The sequence below is a fragment of the Melitaea cinxia genome, chromosome 6 (genome assembly GCF_905220565.1).
Source record: "Melitaea cinxia chromosome 6, ilMelCinx1.1, whole genome shotgun sequence".
Taxonomy (NCBI): domain Eukaryota; kingdom Metazoa; phylum Arthropoda; class Insecta; order Lepidoptera; family Nymphalidae; genus Melitaea; species Melitaea cinxia.
Window position 1 is genome coordinate 11,202,146 of NC_059399.1, and position 22,264 is coordinate 11,224,409.

Below are 22,264 nucleotides of genomic sequence, written 5' to 3' on the forward strand. Positions count from 1 at the left end.
CCATATAAACAATAATTGCTATTTATATTTGTAATATTTATATTTTTAATTGTATTTACTTTATTAATTGTTGGATAGCTATGGATTAGAAGTGTATAGTTTTATAAAATATGATTTTAACCCCACTTTTACAATGTCATGCTAAATAATGCTCACGTTTTTATTTTAGTATAGATATCTATTTCAAAGTTGTCTGAATAAAATAACTATAAATGGATAAAAAAAACTACTAAAAAAATAATGAAACCTTGCAAAAAGATTAAATCTAAAAAGAATATTAAACAATATACAATATCCAGTATATACATATATAAATCCCTCTACTCTACATATTACAGTCGCGTTGTAAGTATACAAAATTATCAGTATATTAAATTTATTTATTAAATATTACAAAAACGATAAAGAAGTAAAGTCTTATTAAACATATTAAACGATTCCTGTAAAAGAACCATACTTCTAAATAAATGGGTAAAACTGAACAAAATTGCGAATTTTTAACCGACTTTCAAAAAGGAGGAGGTTCTCAATTCGACTGTATTTTTTTTTATGTATGTTACATGAGAACTTTTGTGTGGACCGATTTCGACAATTTTTTTTTAATTGAAAGGTGGTGTGTGTCAATTGGTCCCATTTAAATTTATTTGAGATCTAACAACTACTTTTCGAGTTATATCTAATTATGCGTTTTTTCTTTTTTCGTTGGAAAGGAAATATCCCTAGTTTAGTTCCATGATAAGGAAACCAGGATCTGATGATAGGATCCCAGAGAAATCGAGGGAAACTTGAAAATCCGCAATAACTTTTTACTGGGTGTACCGATTTTAATAATTTTTAATTTAATCGAAAGCTGATGTTTGTCATGTGGTCACATATAAATTTTATTGAGATCTGATAACTATTTTTTGAGTAATCTTTGATAACGCGTAGTTACTAGACTATTTTTTCGTCGATCTACGTTGTATTACTCGTCGATGTAATTGAAGTCGGTTTCTTTTTCGTTTGCGAGCAAACACAATTATTATCTAATGTAACTGACAAGTGGATCGTGTCTCAAATAAATTATTGTTATTATTATTATTAAATAAATATTGGACATAATGCTGAAGGGAAAAATGCTGCGTGCGGTAAAATAAAATAAATGTATGAGCAGCTGACTAAGTGGATTGGATACCTAGTATTACCTGCAGTTCAATGATAGCGTCACGATCTTGTTTATTTAATATTTTAGTGTTTAAAAATACCTGAGATATAAACTCTCGGACTCTTACGAAATTTAACTTTGTATGGCCACTAAAATTGATATATAGATATTATTAAAATTATATAAAATTGTTATAAAATACAAATCATTATGTAATGAATGTACACTTTTAGTTATACTCATTAGGTGTTTGTTTTGTATGCATCTAATCAGTAATCACAAACACTATGAATCGTGTAAACTTGTTTTTAGTTTTGTGTTTGAGGAAACGATGTCTGTTTCATCATTACCAAGAACGGCTACAAAAGAAATCTTACATTTAAATAACATGACAGTTGTGTTTTAAGTTTTTAACAGTCGATTTGCGAATATTTCAATCTAATTTTGTAATCAATATATATCGCTGTTGCAAATATTTATAAATTCATATAAAAACAATAACGGTCATTTTAGTCGAACTTTACATTTTTTTATCGAATGCAAACACGTTGAAAGACATTTTAAGGTCTTGCTCAGTTTTTGCCCGGCAGATGGACCGAATACCACAAAGAATTTTTTCATGTTTATATTTCCATTAGCTCGGTTCGATGAGTCATAGGTCGCCTCAACTGGTCAGGCTATAGCTTACTCATATCTGTATCATAACGTTACGTATACCCGAGGGTAACCTTTGTTGTGGTCTTTATTTTAAAGAGCTAAATTCAAAACAAAAAAAAAAAAAAACTAATATATCTAATACATACAATGAATATTTATTTTTTCGATAAGAGATCCATTAAACATGTTTTGCACAATTTGTCAGCAACGAGATGAAGTCAATGGTTAAATTGAATAGACACTCAGAGTCGGGTGAACGTGCCATTCATAAACATGCCAATATGGCACCGGGATCAATCGTGCACATCCGTTTTGCTCATTTCTTAGATCGTAAGCCAAGTCTTCGTCTGGAACAATACTAATTTTATTCCACAACATACGTTACATTAACATATAAAACATTTAGTCGTAAAATTACGATTATAATCGTATTATGTCTAATATATGTTTATCGTTTAATGAATAAGCAATTTAAATTATAATTATATGAATCTTACGCTTGAACTAGCAATATAAGAACAGCTTTTATAAAATTGTTATTTTTATATAAATGATAAACTTCTTCCTCAGAAATTAATTTTAAATATATTTTAATTCCTTTACCCTCATTTTTATCATTATTTTTTTTTTTTATATATAAACTCATTAGAACCAAAGATTTAGTAGAAAATTTCCCGTGCCATTCTTTATTTTTTTACAATTTTTACCTGGACTATATTTTTAATTGAAACTATCGTTTTTTAGAAAAAAAAACAACGAAATTTCGACCTTAAATAGCTTTTTTAACCTACTTCCAAAAAACCTCCTTTTTTGGAAGTGGGTTAAAAAAGCTCTCAAAAAGGTTCTCAATTCGACTGTTATTTTTTTTATGTATGTTACATCAGAACTTTTGACCGGGTAGACCGATTTCGACAAATCTTTTTTTAATCGAAAGGTGGTGTGTGTCAATTGGTCTATGGATCTAACAACTACTTTTCGAGTTATATCTAATAATGCGTTTTTACTTGCCGCTTTTTTCGTCGACCTACGTTGTATTATACCGCTTAACTTTCTACTGGATGTACCGATTTTGATAATTCTTTTTTTGTTGGAAAGGGGATATCCCTAGTTTGGTACCATGATAAGGAAACCAGGATCTGATGATGGGATCCTAGAGAAATCGAGGGAAACTCTCGAAAATCCGCAATAACTTTTTACTGGGTGTACCGAATTTGATAATTTTTAATTTAATCGAAAGCTGATGTTTATCATGTGGTCACATATAAATTTTATCGAGATCTGATAACTACTTTTTGAGTAATCTTTGATAACGCGTAGTTGCTTGACTATTTTTTCGTCGATCTACGTTGTATTACTCGTCGATGTAATTGAAGTCGGTTTTTTTTCGTTTGCGAGCAAACACAATTATTTAAGGGGCTACCCTACCTCAGCTCGAATTCAGATTTCACCCGTACTAAATACACATGAGAATTGAGAGCGCTTGGTTGTTCATCACGCGAATTATATGTATTTTCTCCCCACAAACATTAGCAATAGTTATTTTTTAAAAAACGCAACATATAAAATGTTCGTCATACTTATTTCAATTACCATGCTTAATCTCAAGTCCATAACTTCTATATTTACTGAGATATTTAGGTTTTAATACAAAAATAGAGGTAACTTTGCGATTTTTTTCTATCGAGAAAATTTTATGGAATCGTGTTTTCGAAACATATGAAAGATAGTTTATGTCCTGAACCTTACCATACATAAATTTCAAACTTAAATATTCAGTAGTTTGGAAGATATGGACATCCTGCCGAGTGGAAAATAAGCAATTTGAGGTAGGGTACACTCTTAACACATGGAATCTATAGCTACTTTCGGTACTTTTCCTACTGGCTTTCCCAAATTCAACCCTGTCGAAATTATTGTTATTAAAAATGTCAAGTCAAATGTCAATAAGGGACTATTTATTTTATCAATATTACGTCTATTCTAGGACTCAGTGGCGGATTAACATATTTGCCTCCTATTCAATTTTTGCCCCTACTGACTTCTTAGATTCGACATCTTACACAAAATTATGTTCCTTTGGTTAACGTTGTTAAATATGTTTAACTGGACTAACGCTTTAAAAATACAAATAATACCTTTATTAATTTTTTTATTAACACGTCCAGTTACTGATGGAAACAAAAAATTATCGTATTCAAAATTATGAAAGCTTTGTGTTAGTTTTTTGCGAGATTTTAAATCCGTAAAATCATCAATAATATCATCATCATATGAAATCTTTCTCATTAATTCTGATTCTATTTAAAAATACCTGAGGCGCTTAGGTTTTCTTGAATTAGAGTAGATCGTTCATAGTTTTTTCCCGATTTAAGCAAAAAAAGCTCCTCTTAACCGAACAATTGGTCGCTGGTGTCCATAAAGCCATATAAAGTTCTATATCTAAGTTTAGTTAAATGTTTTTTAAATTTTGTTTTCACAGGAGCAAAGAGAGACTGTTTAACGATCCAAGCTCTGGTTTCTGGAAAATAAGTATTTAAATTATGCACAAGGGTCTGAACTAAGTCAATTTATAAATTATTAAGATATATTTTGTTCCAAGGAAATGGCTTTTTCCGCCAAGGTTGATGTTAACAACTCAATAGGAATTAAAACTTGTAGTAAAATCCGTTGTAGACTTTTTGTCCTTTTTCTATCTCGGATACGAATCAAAGAATAAGGACAAGGAACGTATTAATCCTGAATATTGCTTGCACTTGCAGTTATTCTAATATCTTCTCCAGATTGTCAAGTTATTTTTTCTTCTCGCGTTACAAGCTTTTCAGTATGATCAGCCTTGATCGGATCCAAAGTCTTGAGGATTTCTAATCAAGAATCTCTCAAACTCATACACGCATTTTCTTTAGCTGATAAACGTGCCAGATTCACTCATTAATTTTTGCCAGCGTTGTGCCGAGCTTCCAAAAAAACCGTGAATTTCCTGTAGCACCATGATAAACCGACAACCTTTGTACATAAGTCGGCAACTGTAGTTGCCACTTAATTCATTAATGGGCAGAACAAGACACGAGAATAGTGAAAGGTGCTTGATGTACATTATTGACTGTCCCCGACAGTTTTCAATGTTAGTTTTATAGGAAAAAACTTTCTTCAGTTCCTAATTTCACTCTCGCTTCTCTCGCGTGTCTCGCGTCTCTCTCTCTCTCTCTCTAAATCAATTAAAAGAAATATTAATTAAAGACCGAGTAAAAATTATTGAATTCAAATTGTAATATGAAAACGCTATTGGATTGTTTTTAAAAATTTAGCCTGAAGTATATTTTACAGAGCGTGTGGTAATTTTTTGTGTTCAGACAAAACAAGAACTGAAATAGTGATATTTTTGTTGAATTTTCGAGACACATTTTCTGGATGTATATAATATCTTTTAATTTCTGTAAGACAAAAAAAAATTGGCAAAATTTGCCGTCCCCTAAAATTTTGCCGCCCTTTGCTGCAACGTACTCATACCAGTAGATAAATTTGCCACTACAAGGATTGCTTTTCGTATTTCGAGAGTTTGCTTTTTTACTCATTATATGTAAATAACAGTTTAGTTTAGTACTACAACCCGCCTGCCCAGCGTGGTGACTATGGGCAACACACATGAGTTCACGCATTTTTGGCGCGAACTTGTGGAGGCCTGTGTCCAGCAGTGGACTGCAATAGGCTGAAATGATTATGTTGATCATGATGAACAGCTTAGTAAATTTTTCCCGACAACTTAAAAACTGCATAAATATGATGGTCATTTTGCCGCCCCCTTTAATGTGTAACCCCCCCTGCTACGACACTACTAATCCCGTCCTTAACTCAGACTATTCTAATATATAAAATAGCTTGGCACGGATCTATTTTTTTTACTTTAGTCGCATTTCTGTATAAACTGACTGGTAATTAAAATAGTTATAAATGTTTCATACGAAGCTATTGATAAATCTGTGTTGTAAAATATATAATTTTTATTATTGTCATAACACGTTCCCTGTGTTTTCATGCGCGATAACTAATAATAATAATTAATATTAGTTGTCATTTATAGTTTATCTTACACACCTGAGTAGCTGTGACAATATAAACTTACGACTACAACTATCTGTAATTACACATTAGGTACGCGTGTACGGAAGCGTACTATTATCAACAAACTGTCAAGGTGTGCGTGCTTGCTTAGAGATGTGTGATCTACTAACCTCTCTTTTAATATATTTTAAACTAGCTGTGCCCTCGACTTCGTCGATAAAAAAAAATTTATATATCCATATGCATTTATTAAAAAGAGGTTATTTTAAAATTACAAACGGTCACTCCAATTTTATTTATTTGTGTACATAATTGATAATTTAATTTTACATTTTAAATGTATGTTTTGAAATTACTAAGGACAGTATAACACAGTTTTACTCTTCTACTAGTTTATATAGTTATATCTCCTTAACCATCCAAAGGGTTAAAAAGAAAAATACAGTCGAATTGAGAACCTCCTCCTTTTTTGGAAGTCGTTTAATGAACAAAAATTGACACTTACCCATTATAGGTAACACTTTATATATATATATAATTACCAAGTGTTAAAATAGATTATTGATCACTGTTGTGGTATATTACCATTATGGTATATAGCGATACCATAGAGTTGATATGTTTATTTTTCATAAAAAACCGATTTAAAAAAAATTCCACAAAAAATTTCTTTTTAACCGACCCAAAAAAGTTGGATGTTATTGTATTTTTTCACTACGTGTACTGATTTTGAAGATTCTTGTTTTAATAGAAAGCTGATGCTTGTCTTCTAGTCCCATTTAAATTTGATGACTACTTTTTGAGTAATCTTTGATAACGTGTATTTACTTGACATTTTTCTCGTCTACTTACGTTATATTACTAGTCGATGTAAGTAATTGAAGTCGGTTTTTTATCGATTTTAATACGAAAGGAACTTTCTTAGGAAAGATACACAATAACATTAGAGTGAAATGAGGAATAAAATTTTGAAATAAGGATCGAAAGAAAAATGATATCCCGTGTAGGACTTGAAAAAATAAAAGCGGTGTAGTGTATCTCTATTTTGTGTAGTGTTGATAGTCACAGAATCACTGAGAATCACACACACATGTGCACATTGGTATTTTGTCTTGTAAGCTTTATGCAATAACTTATTTACCATCCACCACTATTTCGTAGATATAAAATAGTGCTCATACATAAAAATTAACGATCTTAGAAATGTTAAATTGGCATTTCAATTAATATATGTTAAGTTCAGGTGTAACTATTTATTTTCAAAATCCGCCAAAGCTTGTTATGACCAATACTTTAAGTAAAATTCGCATAAAGTTAGTAACTACCCTTATATTGTTCTCGGAAGTTCCTAAAAGTTAGTAATGGACGAGATGTCTTCTCTAAGCCATTTAGGTCAATGTATTCTTAAAGAAAACAAAGAACCTTAAACTACTTTTGATTTAGGAAGCAAAATAAAGGTATTAAGTTAGGGTTTTTCTAAATTAAATGGAATTGAATATTTTTGTTTATAATGTAATTGTTTAATTATATCCAACGTTATCTTGGGATGTCATATTATTATGTCACTTTATCATCGATGACAATTTCGAAGTGGTGTTTTCAATGACCAATGAGGCGTCTAACTGAGGGACGGCTACATACATACATATCAATGTATGGCTTCCCGCCAACTGTTTCGCAAGCGCTCTATTTTTTGCCCATCAAGGTTCTCACTTCCCACATTGCATTTTGGGGGTTATTGACATTAAAGTAGAATTATATAATGAATTATATAAAAATAAGCTGTTACACATAAAATTCTGGACAGATTTCACAGGAGACTGCCGGTGTGGCGAACGCGAAGTAACGTGTGTAAAGTGCCAAGTTTACGTTACCACCCACGATTACAGAAATAATACGAGGTCACAATAATGTCGACTGAAAAGTTTTAAACATCGACACTAAAAATGTTCTGGCGATTTAATAATGTACCTAATACATGCCATTACTAAAATTGATAAAATATGTAAAAAAACTCAGTCTAGTTACTAATAAGGCTTACTGCAAATCACAATTAATACAAATATAAAAATAATCCATAAGCACCAAAAATGTAAAAATAGAAGGAAATGTGTTTGTAGTTGCAACCGAAATGTACAGAACAGAGTTATAAAGCAAAAGCTTGAATACAATAATGATTACCGCTATTGCGTAAAGGGCCTTAAAGCTTACTCCACGAGGAAAGTAGGGTAGGTACATGCTTTGTAAAATATAACATATTAATGTGTATATTATATTGATACACATCTGTATCACTTCCTAACTTACCAGTTTTGCACACCTGCATTTAGATGTCCGTGGTTAAATGTTTATTCATATTTTGATATGAGATAAGAAATGCAAACACCATTTTGCGTTAGCAATGTTAGGCATCGATCGATGTACTCGTATGTTTATTTTTGATAGTAGGTACCTTAACGGATTCAATGGAATTTTTCTCTGTCATGTTTTAAAACGTTGATGTAAATGAAAGTATTTCTTAAAAGGTTTTAGCGGAAAGCAACATAATAATACCGTTAATACATTGAGATAAACATTGTATAATTTCAATAGCGATTCGTCTTAGATAACTTTGAATACTTGTTTGAGTGCAACTGACGCCAGAGCTTGCGACATCGCGACCGGACTATGGTATGCAATATGCGTTTGTCTCATACGCAACCAAAGGTAACAGGCTCGGAACGACCCAAACTACCAGTGAAAGCTGCTTCATTCTGTACCACGAATCGGTAAAATCAAAAGTCTTTATTGTAAGCGGTAGTGCGACCTTTGAAGGCCGCAGCTGAGCAAACAGCACACGTACCAATGTGCTTCGTAATTACAAAGGCAGCAATGACATCAGCTTTCTACAAAAATATTTAAATTCAAGGCATTTTTAAATTTGTATACATACAACAAGACACAGGAAAACTTTCAACCTTCCTTTCGTTAAATTAAACATAATTTATATAATATAATTTGAAAATAGTATACACCTACGTACCTCGAGCTCTCGCGCGGTTCCACAATGCACAGGTGTGTTATTTATACTATAACACGTAGCCGTTAAAATATAATTCATTTCAGCTAATTTCGTTACTGCCTACTAGGCCACTGCTTGCCAAAAACTCTATTTCAAGAAATACAAATGCAGACAATTGACATTAAACTTTGAGGTGTATTGCCAATGCCACATACTTACTCGTGATCGTAAAATGCATATATTTATGTAAAGAAAAGAAAATAAACCTTTTGGATTTTTATCGTGTCTCCGAGTACGAAATATTTATTTATTTGGGTTAAACGAATTTAAAAGGTATTTGTATAGACATTAATATATAGGTAATTTAACTTCAACAATCTGTATATATCTACTTATTTGTTTTCACGAAACAGAAATGTTTACAATGCAAAACAAAAGGTAATTGTTTCACAAACTGCTAATAATATATTTTTTTCTCCATGGTGGTGACTTGATTGCAATCAAGTAAAAAGGATCTACGTAAAAACGAGCCAAGAAGTCACTGAAAATTCTTATAGTTTACATCTCCATTATAACGCTGTAATAAAGGTGTATACAAAAATTCATCACTTCAACCTATCGCAGTCCACTGCTGGACATGGGCCTCCTCAAGTTCACGCCAGACATTATGGCGCGAATTCATGTGTTTTGCCCATAGTCACCACGCTGGGCAGGCGGGGTTGTGACTGCAGGGCTGGCTTTGTCGCACCGAAGACCGTCTTCAACCTGTGTATTTCAAAGCCATTTTTTTAAGTTCCAAGGTGGTAGTGGAACTGTGTTATCGCGGGAAGAGAGGGGGTACAAAATACAGCTCACTAGGAATTTTTCCGCAGAATGGGGTTTAAAATGCCTAAAATGACTGGGCTAAAGCTGTTTGTATGTTTTCATAACCACCGAGAGCGAAACGATTATTGACACAAATCTTTAACGGCATGTCTATGGTTTGGCCTACTAGCGATTCATTTTTGACACAATTTGTGTTCCATAGCTTGCGTCAAAATTCTCTCTAGTAAGCAAATTCAGAGATAAGTAGATAGAATATTGAAACTGACCTTAACACTTCTTGTGTTAGTTGATATTTAAACTTACATAGGTACTCATATTATGATATGTTAAATCTTTTTAACTGCATGTAATGTTTGTTAATTCCTTGGAAAACATTTAAACCTGTCTTCCTTTTTCTTAAAAATTAATTATATAAATATTTAATTATTTTTAATTATTATTTTAAATAATGATAGTCGGGTTTTGATATTGCAAATTAACTTTAAACCCATTTATAAGTGCAAAATGTATGTCAAAATAAAAAAGAAAACGTGTATAGGTAAGTCAAGTCAAGGTAATTGCTCTTCTTCTAATAATATTCTTTAATTATTAATTCATCTAATAATAATAATCTTCTTATAATATAAATTAATATTTTTTTGTTTATCCTTTATAGAATCGTAAACTATGCATTTGATCATGTCATGATCTTCATTAAAGTGTTATGCATGATGCCACAAAGGTTTCTGAGTTGGTAAGACCAAAAAATAAAAAAAAGTAGCAACGCGCGCAGGGTACAGCTAGTAATCTTATGAAATGCCTAAACAACTAGATATACTACTTACAAGAAGTAGCGTATTTATAAATTTCTAATAAAGAATTATTTATTTTTCCGAAAACAATCTCGTGTCATTTTTGAGTGACATCGGGGGCGCGGCGTTGTTCCGAAGTTACTCATATGAATGACGTCATCGGTTGTGCATGAATAACAAAGCAGGTAAAAATCATATGCATAAGTCAATAAAGCACTCGATTCATTCAACCGTTGCATCGCGGAATGGTTACGTTAAAAGTTAGAGAAATTTGATAAGTCATCAATTTATTATTATTGGTTTATATTTGTCTTATTCTAAGTTACAAAGTTGATGCCATGTCGACTCCCGGACTTATATTGTTTTGTTACCACTGATCTTTAACAGTGGCAACAATTACAGTTCATTTTCAATTTATTTGTATAATTATTTATTTCATTGGAAGCTATACTGAAATTTGGAACACATCCGCATCACATTCAGTTCCGCATAAAATGTAAATACAGACATATGTAATTTTTTTTTAGTTTATTAAACAGTATTGAACTTATTTTACTTTAATATTTTTCACGCTAATAAAACAAGTTTAAAGATTTGTTTGCTTCTTTGTGTCTTTGGAAAGATTATTTTTATTTAATCTACGGATTTGATTTAATTTTTTATTTTACTTTGCGGCCAAAACATTACGTTCAAGCGTCAAAAATCTGGCAAGGACCTAAATTTAATGTGAGTGAAACCGTGGTTGATGTATAGTATTAAATAGATGTATACGTGATAAAAGAAAAAAATAGCATCATATCTATTTGGAATTGCATTTGAAGGTAATGTAATCGATCGCACGTGCTAGATTTTTAAACAAGATTATTGCACATGAGACGTCAGTTGGTCTCGCGTTTATTATACAATCAGTACCTTTAAATAAGCTTATATATTGGAGTTTCTGTCTCCTTAATAATTGATAGACAATTTATTTGAGGGCTTACGATAAATGAGTATAAATTAAAACAGAAGTGTTCGGATCCTTGTTGTGTTTATAAGTATTGATAGATCTTATAATCTTATATTTTTACTCTTGTTGGAGTCTAGAGTTTGAAACATCTTGTACATTACGAAATATATGTCAACCACATATAATGCACAAACATGGAACGTTTTTCGTTATTGACAATACTTTCCGTTTCGATTCATATGCTAGTAAATGACAACTTTAATCAACTTTATTGTTTTAATAAAGCCAATTGCGATGTCAAATTGAATGTTAAAAAGGCACCCACTACATTAAGAGTGATTATAAAAATAGCCACTGAGGTTAGTACATTAGTAACTAAAGATATATGCTCCAAGTACTTGTCTATATTTAGTTATAGAAGCTAGGCGGATAGTTGTAGGACACATTTGTAATATTGTTTGATAGATAAGTAAGAAAATAGATATTATATACGTAAATAACAGTGACGAAAGCGGCAATCTAAAATCTTAAATATAGTGGCAAGTAAACAAGGCATGGCTTAGTTGAAAGATTTTCGTCGAGTCCACTAAAATTGTTTTAAAATTATTGGTATGTATTTCTACTTAAATTTTCATTTATTGTTGTGTTAAAATAGACATCAGCCTATTTAAACCAAAATTATAAAAAATACCATTTTAAATATTAAGAATGGACGATTCTTTGATAACTTGCTTGCAGAGATCCTATCGAGAATGTATTATTAAAATTTAGGATACGACGGAGAGAAATCTATTTCGTGTAAACTGATAAACGATTAGTTATTGTTTATCCCTTGTATCGACAACGAAAGTTTTGCTCTCAGCCTCCTTTCACTAATGTCTTTCGGTTTGGTACTTAGATCTTCAACGAGATAAAATAGATCGCAATGTCCGAATAGTTACCGCGTGCGGTCAGTGAAGCTTTGAGAGAAAATAAATCTTCAATTAGGTCAATCAAATGCCAGACGTAGCGCTGCACTGTAACGTTATTAGTTATTTTTTATTATTTTTCTTTAACATTTTATAGTCTTTAACTTCATAATCGTTGAAAGATTATCTCGTAGGGAGAAAAAAATCTCCACCAAAAGTAAAAATTCAAGAATATTTTTACAAAATCAAAAGTTTTGTATTTTAATAATTCAAACAACTCTTTACCTCTTTATTTATTTAAACAGGTATAATGTCATCATTGTAGGCACCAAACTCAACCATCGTAAAAAATCTGACTTTAATAATCAATTGATTATTATGAACTTGTTTTGATAATATTTTTAACTTGATTGGTTGAAAACGTGTCATATGTGACAGATAATGACAACTTACTATTTTATTAATGCATTATACAATATCTAAGGCTTGTAATCCCGCAGCTATTTCAAATCCCGCGGGATTGAAAACGATCCCGGCCGGAATTTTCTATAATAAGAAATATCTTATAGCTCCTATGTACTGAATAGCTTCTGTTTTTTGGACAGCTCTCTATGTACTGTGTCCCTATGTGCGAAGACTTGTACACCCTCTAACTTGGAGTAAATTGAAGAAAAACGCTAAATATAGCAAAAAAACTTTCATATCTCTTTTAATTTGGTTGATATTGGACATTTGGTATATATATATATATATATATATATATATATATATATATCAGTTCAGAGCCCTGATTACTTGCACCTGTAACCAGGGCACCTACATGTGATGACGGTGGACAACAGGACTGTCCGGCAGAATTTCTGGATTAACGGCGTTTATACTGTATGGCAGGCATAAGCGAGAGTAGTTTTACGATGCAGGGATTTGGAAACCCAATATCGGCGTCTGGTCAGAGTGAGAAAGCTAGCTCGTAGGCGTCATCTTTGAGCGACTGCAGCTCTCCATTAATGGGTACCTTGAAAATAAAATACAAAACAAAAGAAAAATACTTGATCTAGATACTAGATCTACCGATCTATTTGAGAAAAAAAAAATTCGTTAGCATAATTTCATTTTTATTTATAGTTTTTAAACGATTAGAACCGATTTTTCACAATTTGATTCAAATTTGGAGGATCTACCGGCTAAATCAACTTGATCATCAGATATACTTGACCTAGTTCGAATTTTTTTTTATTTCTATTTTTTTACGATGTTTAGCGATTTTTAATGGGTAGAGGGAGCGAAATTTAGTTGGATGACAATCCAAACAATATCTAGGGCTAGGCAGTTCGGATTTGCGTTTAGCGCATTGAAATTCATAACAATCGTACTTGCTTTAATGTAAAAAAAAATGCATAATTGTATTTTTTGCAATTTCTAGCCACGTCGCCGTTTTTTTTTTTTTTGAAATTTACTCATAATAAGAGGTATTCGGACCAAAAGGACCAAAAACTCTGATTTAGCGCATCAAAATACATAAACCTAAGTAGGTCTGGTCAAAGGTACAGCACTTTTTTTGTAGGCTTGTGTTTGAAATAAAATAGCAATATACCTTTGTCATAAAAAGTATGTTGTGTGGTCCTATTTCAATTTCATTGAGATTTGACGAGTATTTTTTGAGCTATGCCTAGTAATGCGCATTTAATTGACTATTTTTTTATCACCCACGTTTTTATTATGTTATAGTCTCTCAGCTTTTGCGCTTAGGTTGAACCGTCAAGCGTCTGGTACAGTCCTTTGATTCCGTCGAAAGCAAAGCACGCCAATTCATTTTTCAAAATTTTCTCATTGTTCTATATCGATCCGCTGATCAAATGGTTGATCGCTACGGAAATGGCGCTATTCGGGATTGTAATCCTTAGCTATATCGTACAAGGTACAAAAATAATTATGGTGTAACTTTTAGTATGTTGAATGTACATTATGTTATCAGTTATTTATGTTGTTGTATTTTTTTTCAGATGGCACAGTTGATAACTGTGCGACTAAATAAGTCGGACCAGCAGCCGCTGGGATTTCGTTTGCAAGGAGGAAAAGATTTTGGCACTCCACTTGTTGTCCAAAAGGTAAGCTGTTATTGTAATTTAAAGAATAAATATCTTTTTTACACAAAATTATCTATACCTTTTACGCAGGTACCTACGCGTGTAAATAATTATGTGCAATTTAAAAATTTGGCTCTATGCAGTTAGCCTAAAATAAAGTATCTAATAGGTCATAATAATAAAAAATCCTACTGTACTGTATTGAGGACTCGATAGAATTATTTCATCCAGTCTTAGGGGATTTGCGGGGTAGACATGTGGCCATACACTTTCTGAAGATACGTTAATAATGGCGAATATATTTATTCTATTAAATTTCTAGTCATTGCTTACTTATAAACAATGATAGACGAATGTTTGTACTTCCTGATTTTTATGCACAATGCTTTGTATATATGCATAAACTTAAATATAAAAATGAATCGTAAAATGTGTTCGTAAGCGTATAACTCAACAACGCCTGGACCAATTTTACCAATTCTTTTTTAAAATGTTCGTTGAAGTCTAAGGATGGTTGTTATGGCGAGAAAAATTCGAATAATTTCCGTAAAAACCTTAAAAACAGCCCTTTTCTTTTTCCCCTACAAACGTTTTCTAACTAAAATGTAGAGTCAATTTGAACGTTATTGCTATTCAATAAAGTTCATGTTAAATAATATATTAGGGCGCATTTTACGTAAGTAATTATTTAAATTGATCTTAGTCGTAGACCGTATTTTAATTTAATTTACATAGAGTAAAAATGGTATTAACTAGCTATTTCACATTACTTATTATATTGTTGCGTTAACAATAGAAAATTCCCGTTTTTAAACTATCGACTCCAAATTTGGTACGAATCTCCTATATGTAATGTAGAAATGATCGATGAGCGGATTTTAGGATAACTCATGCCCAATAAGGATTACGGGGGTGGGCGTTAACAATGAAAATTTTAAATGTATGTAACTCCCAAACAGTCTTCGAGTGTAGTCTTCGAGCAATGCGTCCTGCCTGTGTTAACATACGGAGCCGAGACGTGGACACTGACGAAGGGACTGGTCCACAAATTAAAGTCGCTCAACGAGCAATGGAACGGGCTATGCTTGGGGTTTCTCTCAAAGATCTCAAATCTCTCAAAAATGAAGAAAGAGGATTAAAAATGAGACTATCCGCGAGAGAACGAAAGTAACCGACATAGCCCACAGAATTAGCAAGTTGAAGTGGCAGTGGGCTGGTCATCTGTGTCGCAGGACTGATGGCCGTTGGAGCAGACGGGTCCTGGAGTGGAGACCGCGTCTTGGCAAACGCAGTGTGGGACGTCCTCCGGCCCGTTGGACCGACGATCTACGTAAGATTGCCGGTGTAGGTTGGATGAGGATTGCGGAAAACCGGGATGTCTGGCGCGAACTTGGGGAGGCCCATGTCCAGCAGTTGACTGCAATAGGCTGAGCTGACTGAACTCCGAAACTACTGAACCAATTTTTATCAAATTTTGTACACATCTATAATTTTGTCCAACTGGGAGATAGGGTAGTTTTTATCTCAATCGGACCTGGTAGGTGGCGCTGCTATCAGTATGTAACTCTGAAACTACTGAATCAATTTTTATCAAATTTCGTAAGCATATGTAATTTGGTCTCACCTGGAAGATATGGTAGTTTTGTATAATATAAAACGTCACTTTGCAACTCTATAAATTCACAGGAGTGTCAATCCTGTACACGAGAAAAATCAAGGCGCGTCAAAAACTACGAATTTGCAAAGCAGATTAGGTGTCCTTCTACATTTCGTTTAAGTAGCTAATGTTTATCTGCCATGAATGTAGTAAAGCCCACACACGGCTATCGACCGATCGATGCGGCGAGACGACAAGGTGCAATTCACACTTACCAACTAACTAATTTCAATGCGTATGAAACAAAAACAACACACTTAGGCATATATTAGTTATTTTGTGTTAAGATCAGTATTGATAAGATTTTAATTTTTTTAATTTTTTGGATCTCTATCTAACATTGCATTTAAATCGTAATTAATTTTCAAAAATATATCTATACGTGTGAACATTTCTTATACTATAGACTAGCTGACTCGGCAAACGTTGTCTTGCTGCTAAACGCTATTTAAAAATAGAAGTTGGTGGTAGAAGGGTGAAAATTTATGGTTGTATGTATTTTTCAACGCCAAATCATAATAAAATGAAAATAAATAATTGATCTAAAAATTAAAAAAAAAATTGGGATGGACTACCCTTAACATTTAGGGGGATGAAAAATAGATGTTGTTCGATTCTCAGACCTACCCAATATGCACACAAAATTTCATGAGAATCGGTCAAGCGGTTTCGGAGGAGTTTAACTACAAATACCGCGACACGAGAATTTTATATATTAGATGTACAGGAAATACTCACTAGAAATTTGACCTACTGTACTCAGTAATTAAAATCAGTAATTTTTTTAATTATAGTAAAAAAGGTTTGGCAATGATAACTGTAAAAAGTCGCTATCTCTTACCTACATATATACATAATTATACTCGTATGAATTTTAAACTACTAAACGCACTTGGACTAGTATCTTGTATTTCTCACGTTTTATCAATTTTCAAAGTTCTAATGGGTGATTAGTTATCCAAAGAAGCTTTTACCTCTCATTAACTGTTAGATGACCTCGTTAAAGTCGTTTCGGTACTCGTCATCTCTAATAAGGTATCTCATGAGGACTTTTTCGTGTTATTACTCAGCACAGCATAGGCAGCTTCCTTACATTTAAAATTTATTTATTTTAATGTACTAAAGAAGGCAGTAATAATAATAACTCCTTGTTGTAATAATCGTTTATGAGTAAGTAATTAATGTATTGATCCGTATTCGTTCCTGTTTTACGATCAAGCAGAAAGCAAAGGTATGTATGTAATAAATAAATCCGAAATTATAATAACGAAGTACGTTAACATATACTTATAAATCATAAAAATTGTTTTGTTAAGTAAAATAGGTACCTACATCACTAAGTAAATATCCCTGTATAATGTTGCGGAAGAAGAAACTTCGACCTTAGTGGTTCTCACTTGACCTTTAAATGGTAGAGTTATTGTTAAAGCGAGAATTTTCTAATTTTACACACAGATTATTTAAAACCTCTTTGGTTTTAAAGACCATTTATTTTAACAAATGAATAGCTTGCGTCATTACTACCAATGGCATGTCTAGGATAAGGTAATTAGTTTAAATCACGAAATGAAGACGCTATCATTTATGCAAGGCGAAGATAAATAATTCATCTTTCTTATTAGATTTAGCATCGACCTAGTTGAGTTGGCTTGATCCATTGACCTTGTCTTACAAACTAAGTAGGTACTAGCAATTAATGTATGCAAGTATTTTTACTAAACATAATAAAAAAAACAACATGTCTTGTTGTTGCTAAGCAGTATTTTGAATAATAATTATTTCAAACGATTTTAAATTATTAAATAACAAATTCATATTTCAAAAGCTTAGAGTAGATCGATAATTCATGAACTCAACGTCTCTATTTGAATAACTGTAATTACACTTACGAGTCCTACCGTTGAATTAGTCAATATAACAGAAATTTTGTCACAAAATAAGAATACCGACGATATTTACTGACAAACATAAAGGAAATGATTTTAAATTATTTTAATTTTTATATTAATATTTTTAAACAAATAAATCTTATACGGCGAACAATTGAGGTTTGATTATTGCGTGATTATTGCTGTCACAGATAAAACATATAAATATGAATCAGTCTTTATGTATGACTCAACATAAATATAAGAGTTTTGTTGTGAAAACATGGAAAAAATGTTGCCTAACATTCTATTTCATTAATATTTAAATGTCGATGTGCCATGGGTTTTACGCATTTCCTAGTGACCTACTGTAAATATTTTTGCTAACAATTATTATTTAACTATATGCCTAAATTGATAATATTTTTGTTTATTTAATTTATTTAAATAATTCCCAACGTTATAATGTTCAGAATACTCTTTGATATTTAAATTGACTATATAACGTGATATTCTATTAGTTAAAATAAAGTTTTGTTTTTAATCTACTGACTATTAGTTTATTTTATGTTTTAGAATAATTTGGTATGACTAAAACGTATATTATTTTTTTTTAAATGTCTTCACAAAAATTACAAGTTCTCGCACTAAAACGGTCGATTTCTATAAAAGCTTTGTTGTAGTCATCGGTGTAAAAGGTATCTAATATATTGATATAAAGAAAAAAAAAAATAACGAACAAATATTTAAGATGATAGTTCCGTTATAAAATTTAACTTATGATACTCCATACACTATCTGATAGTTCAGTGAACTGTTAATTCCCGGATCTACATGGATGTGCCTAATCATAGTGAAATGCTTTGTTTATAAAAAGCTATTAGAGAGGTTAGCAACTCGACCGCTTATATCTATGTTACGAGTGACGCGAATAATACAATCATGTGGGATGTGGTGCCTACAAAACGTATGTACAAAATTTCAGATGTCAGTTCGAGATTTAATCTTCTAGTAAAAAATATACATGCCAAATTAATGCGAAGATTTTTTTGTGTTCTGACGTCATTCGCCTGACTCCTATATATTAAACATATACTATATACAAGTTTTTTTTTCATAATTTTCTTTAAATGTCGATTTTGTATAATTTAAACTAATATTACCTACTTTAGTAGGATGACATATGAGATAACAACAACAATGCATAATAAAAGCTGTTTATATTTTATTCTTCCATACAAGGATTATCCAAACACACAAAGTGCTGACGTAAAAGGATTGGTAGCTTACTTCTAAGAGAATTTAAATGTACCGGATTGTAGTGAGATCGTGTTATAAAATTTAAAATGTATAAATACATTATTTATTCGTAAATATAAGATCCATTATTTATTTGGATTAAAGGAAACTAGTACCTATCTGTAGTAGTACTTATAAAGCAAATTTGCCAGTGTAAAAAAAATTATCACGACATATGCTAAATACCAAATAATTTTAAATGATAAGTGATTTTAACTTTTATCTATTCAAACTGTATTCAGTTAGGTATTTTAAATGTATCGCAACGTGATTTATAAGGATATGAGTTATTTATAAAATTATCTACGTATATATTTATAAGATGGAATGGTTTGATGGCAATTATTAAGCATTAAGAAGTAACTTTTCTACAAGAGAGAATGAACAGATTCACTCTTATTAGCCGACCGGCTGGACAGCCGTCGGCGGGCGGTTGCATAACTGGTCGAGTTTTGTTGTTTCGAACTTCGAACATAATCTGAGTCACGTACTGGCAGAGATTTGTTTTGAAATTAGAACGCCGTACGGCGACAAAGTTCGGTGGATTATCGCCATCGGTATTTTCTAACTACATATCTCGGTAGTTGTACGTATAGTAACGATGCAGTCCACAATGGTTTATACTCACTGAGATATGTCCACTGCAATAATTAAACTTTCTTGCTTTAAGGAAATTCTATTGTGTGTAAATCATGAGGGTTGTTTGTTTTTCTATAACCGTGAGTTGTTATTTCTGCTTTACGTATGAAACTATTTGAATATTAATGCATTTTTCTTGTCGTTTCGCACACATCTTTCCCAGCGGTCACATGTATATTTATAGCCCATTAAAAAAAATTAAACTGAGAATAACATTATACAAATTTTGTTTAGGTATTTGTATATTACGATGGGTACTAAATACCTAAGTAGGAACTTAATTATAATTGAATTGGTGTACATACCTATTATATCTTACAGTATTTTAAAGATGAGACGGATGGATTACATAAAATGTTATTTGGTATAAAATTAAAATAGTATACGCATGTATAGTTGGCGTAAAATTAATTTTCTTATTATTAGTTACCTACATAAATTTGTATCTTAGAGATTTAGAGAACAAATACCTAACAATATATTTTTCATAATGATAGCAGCTGACGACGCCAGACGCCTTACATTGTAAGAAGTGAACAATAAAAAAAAGTACAATATGACATGACCTCGCACGGCGGGCGGGACTACATTAATCTCTTGCTCTTGTATTTCTGCTCCCGTATATGGCTTGCGCATGCGCCGCCACGCTAAGGGCATCGTCATAGAGTAGTAAAGAAATATCATTTTTTAACTTTTGAAGAATAAATCAAACTAATTTCGTAAAGAAAAGTGAAGGTACTTATTATGGTCCTACCTGTATAGGTCGACTTTTTGTAATAATAATCAATCTCTTCTGTTTCTTCTGTCTCTTCTGTAGTAGTTCTGTTAGCAGTTCTTTAATTTCAGCGTGGCTATTGAAGTTAAAAGTTTCCTTAAAATGAAATAAAGTACTTACACATTTTTTATTGTTATGATGAAATTTGTTCATAAGAGATTACTTTACTATTTTATAAAAACTAAAAAATATCAGTAACAAATTTACATGGCCAGCTGTTTTTATTATATATCTTTACTTGTAGATATTGAATAAACTATTCAGAGTGATAAAAATAATTAACATTTGCAAGGACATTTTGCCTCAGACGTAAATAATACAGAACAACATATTATTCATTGACATCCGAGAAATGTGAGTCAAATCATTACTAATTGGTAACAATTAGAGGTACGAATCACGACTTTGAGTTATAAACAAGCGCTAATTTTAGCGTGACATTGATGGTATCAGTAGAATCATTTTCACAGCTGACAATGTACACAAAATCATTATGCTTTCATATACATTTCTGTTCAAATGTAAGGAAGATTTACTAAACTTATATAGTAAACTTTTTTGGAGTTGAAGTCAAAATACGCATCCATTTAGCCAATACTTTGGTCGAAGATAGATAGTGCTGTGTCGAGGTCATTGCCGACAACTCAGCGACCATAAGAAGGTTAACTTACGAGTTTTACGGCTGGCAGAAACATTAAATTTCTGGCAGCTGACTGATAGTAAGGAGCACGAAATAAAAGGTTAATCGAATACATAACAGCACGTGTTGTTGCAATATCAATTTCATATTCGTCTTCGTCTACCAATTATCCCGAGTGCATTCAGTTTACAAGTACTAAATAATTATAAATATTACAGAAAATATTTCTTACGTTATTTTTAATAGATATGAGTTTAATACATTTCTTATTTTTTCATTTAAAATATTTTATGTTTAATCTTAATATTTTATATACTTTGTCGGGTTAAAATAAAAATCGTGGATTTTAGGGTACGTATAAACATTTTTATCGATTTTTTGTCGTTTTATAAATTATGCGGCACAACCAGACGTTGCTGATCTCACTATGACGTCAGCGCTTCCTTCCTCTCCATGTACCTTGCATTCCACACTAATGTGCTCGCTTAAAAAACTGGATGGAACTGGAGATGCTTGGATAGTTTGATATCGTCCTAGCATACCATAGAAATACAATATCCACGTGCACCGTCGTATCCTAAAATTTATACTTCTAATTACGCATTGTGATAAGGTTTTCACCATCGTATAGTCTTTATTTTTAACCGACTTCCGAAAAAGGAGGAGGTTCTCAATTCGACTGACGCTTTTTTCGTCGACCTACGTTGTATTATACCGCATAACTTTCTACTGGATATACCGATTTGGATAATTCTTTTTTTGTTAGAAAGGGGATATCCCTAGTTTAGTACCATGATAAGGAAACCAGGATCTGATGATGGTATCGCAGAGAAATCGAGGATAACTCTTAAAAATCCGCAGTAACTTTTTACTGGGTGTACTGATTTTGATAATTCTTTTTTTGTTGGAAAGAAGATATCCCTAGTTTAGTACCATGATAAGGAAACCAGGATCTGATGATAGGA

At 31.9% G+C, this 22,264-nt stretch overlaps 1 protein-coding gene across 1 annotated transcript in view; it reads left to right on the forward strand.

The window, feature by feature from the left end:
- LOC123654731 (PDZ and LIM domain protein Zasp-like) overlaps positions 1-22,264 on the forward strand; it is a 46,954-nt gene that overhangs the window by 5,622 nt on the left and 19,068 nt on the right. Inside the window, exon 2 of the mRNA XM_045590616.1 lies at positions 14,338-14,442. Coding sequence (XP_045446572.1) covers positions 14,338-14,442 — 105 coding nt within the window. The remainder of the gene's footprint in view (positions 1-14,337; positions 14,443-22,264) is intronic.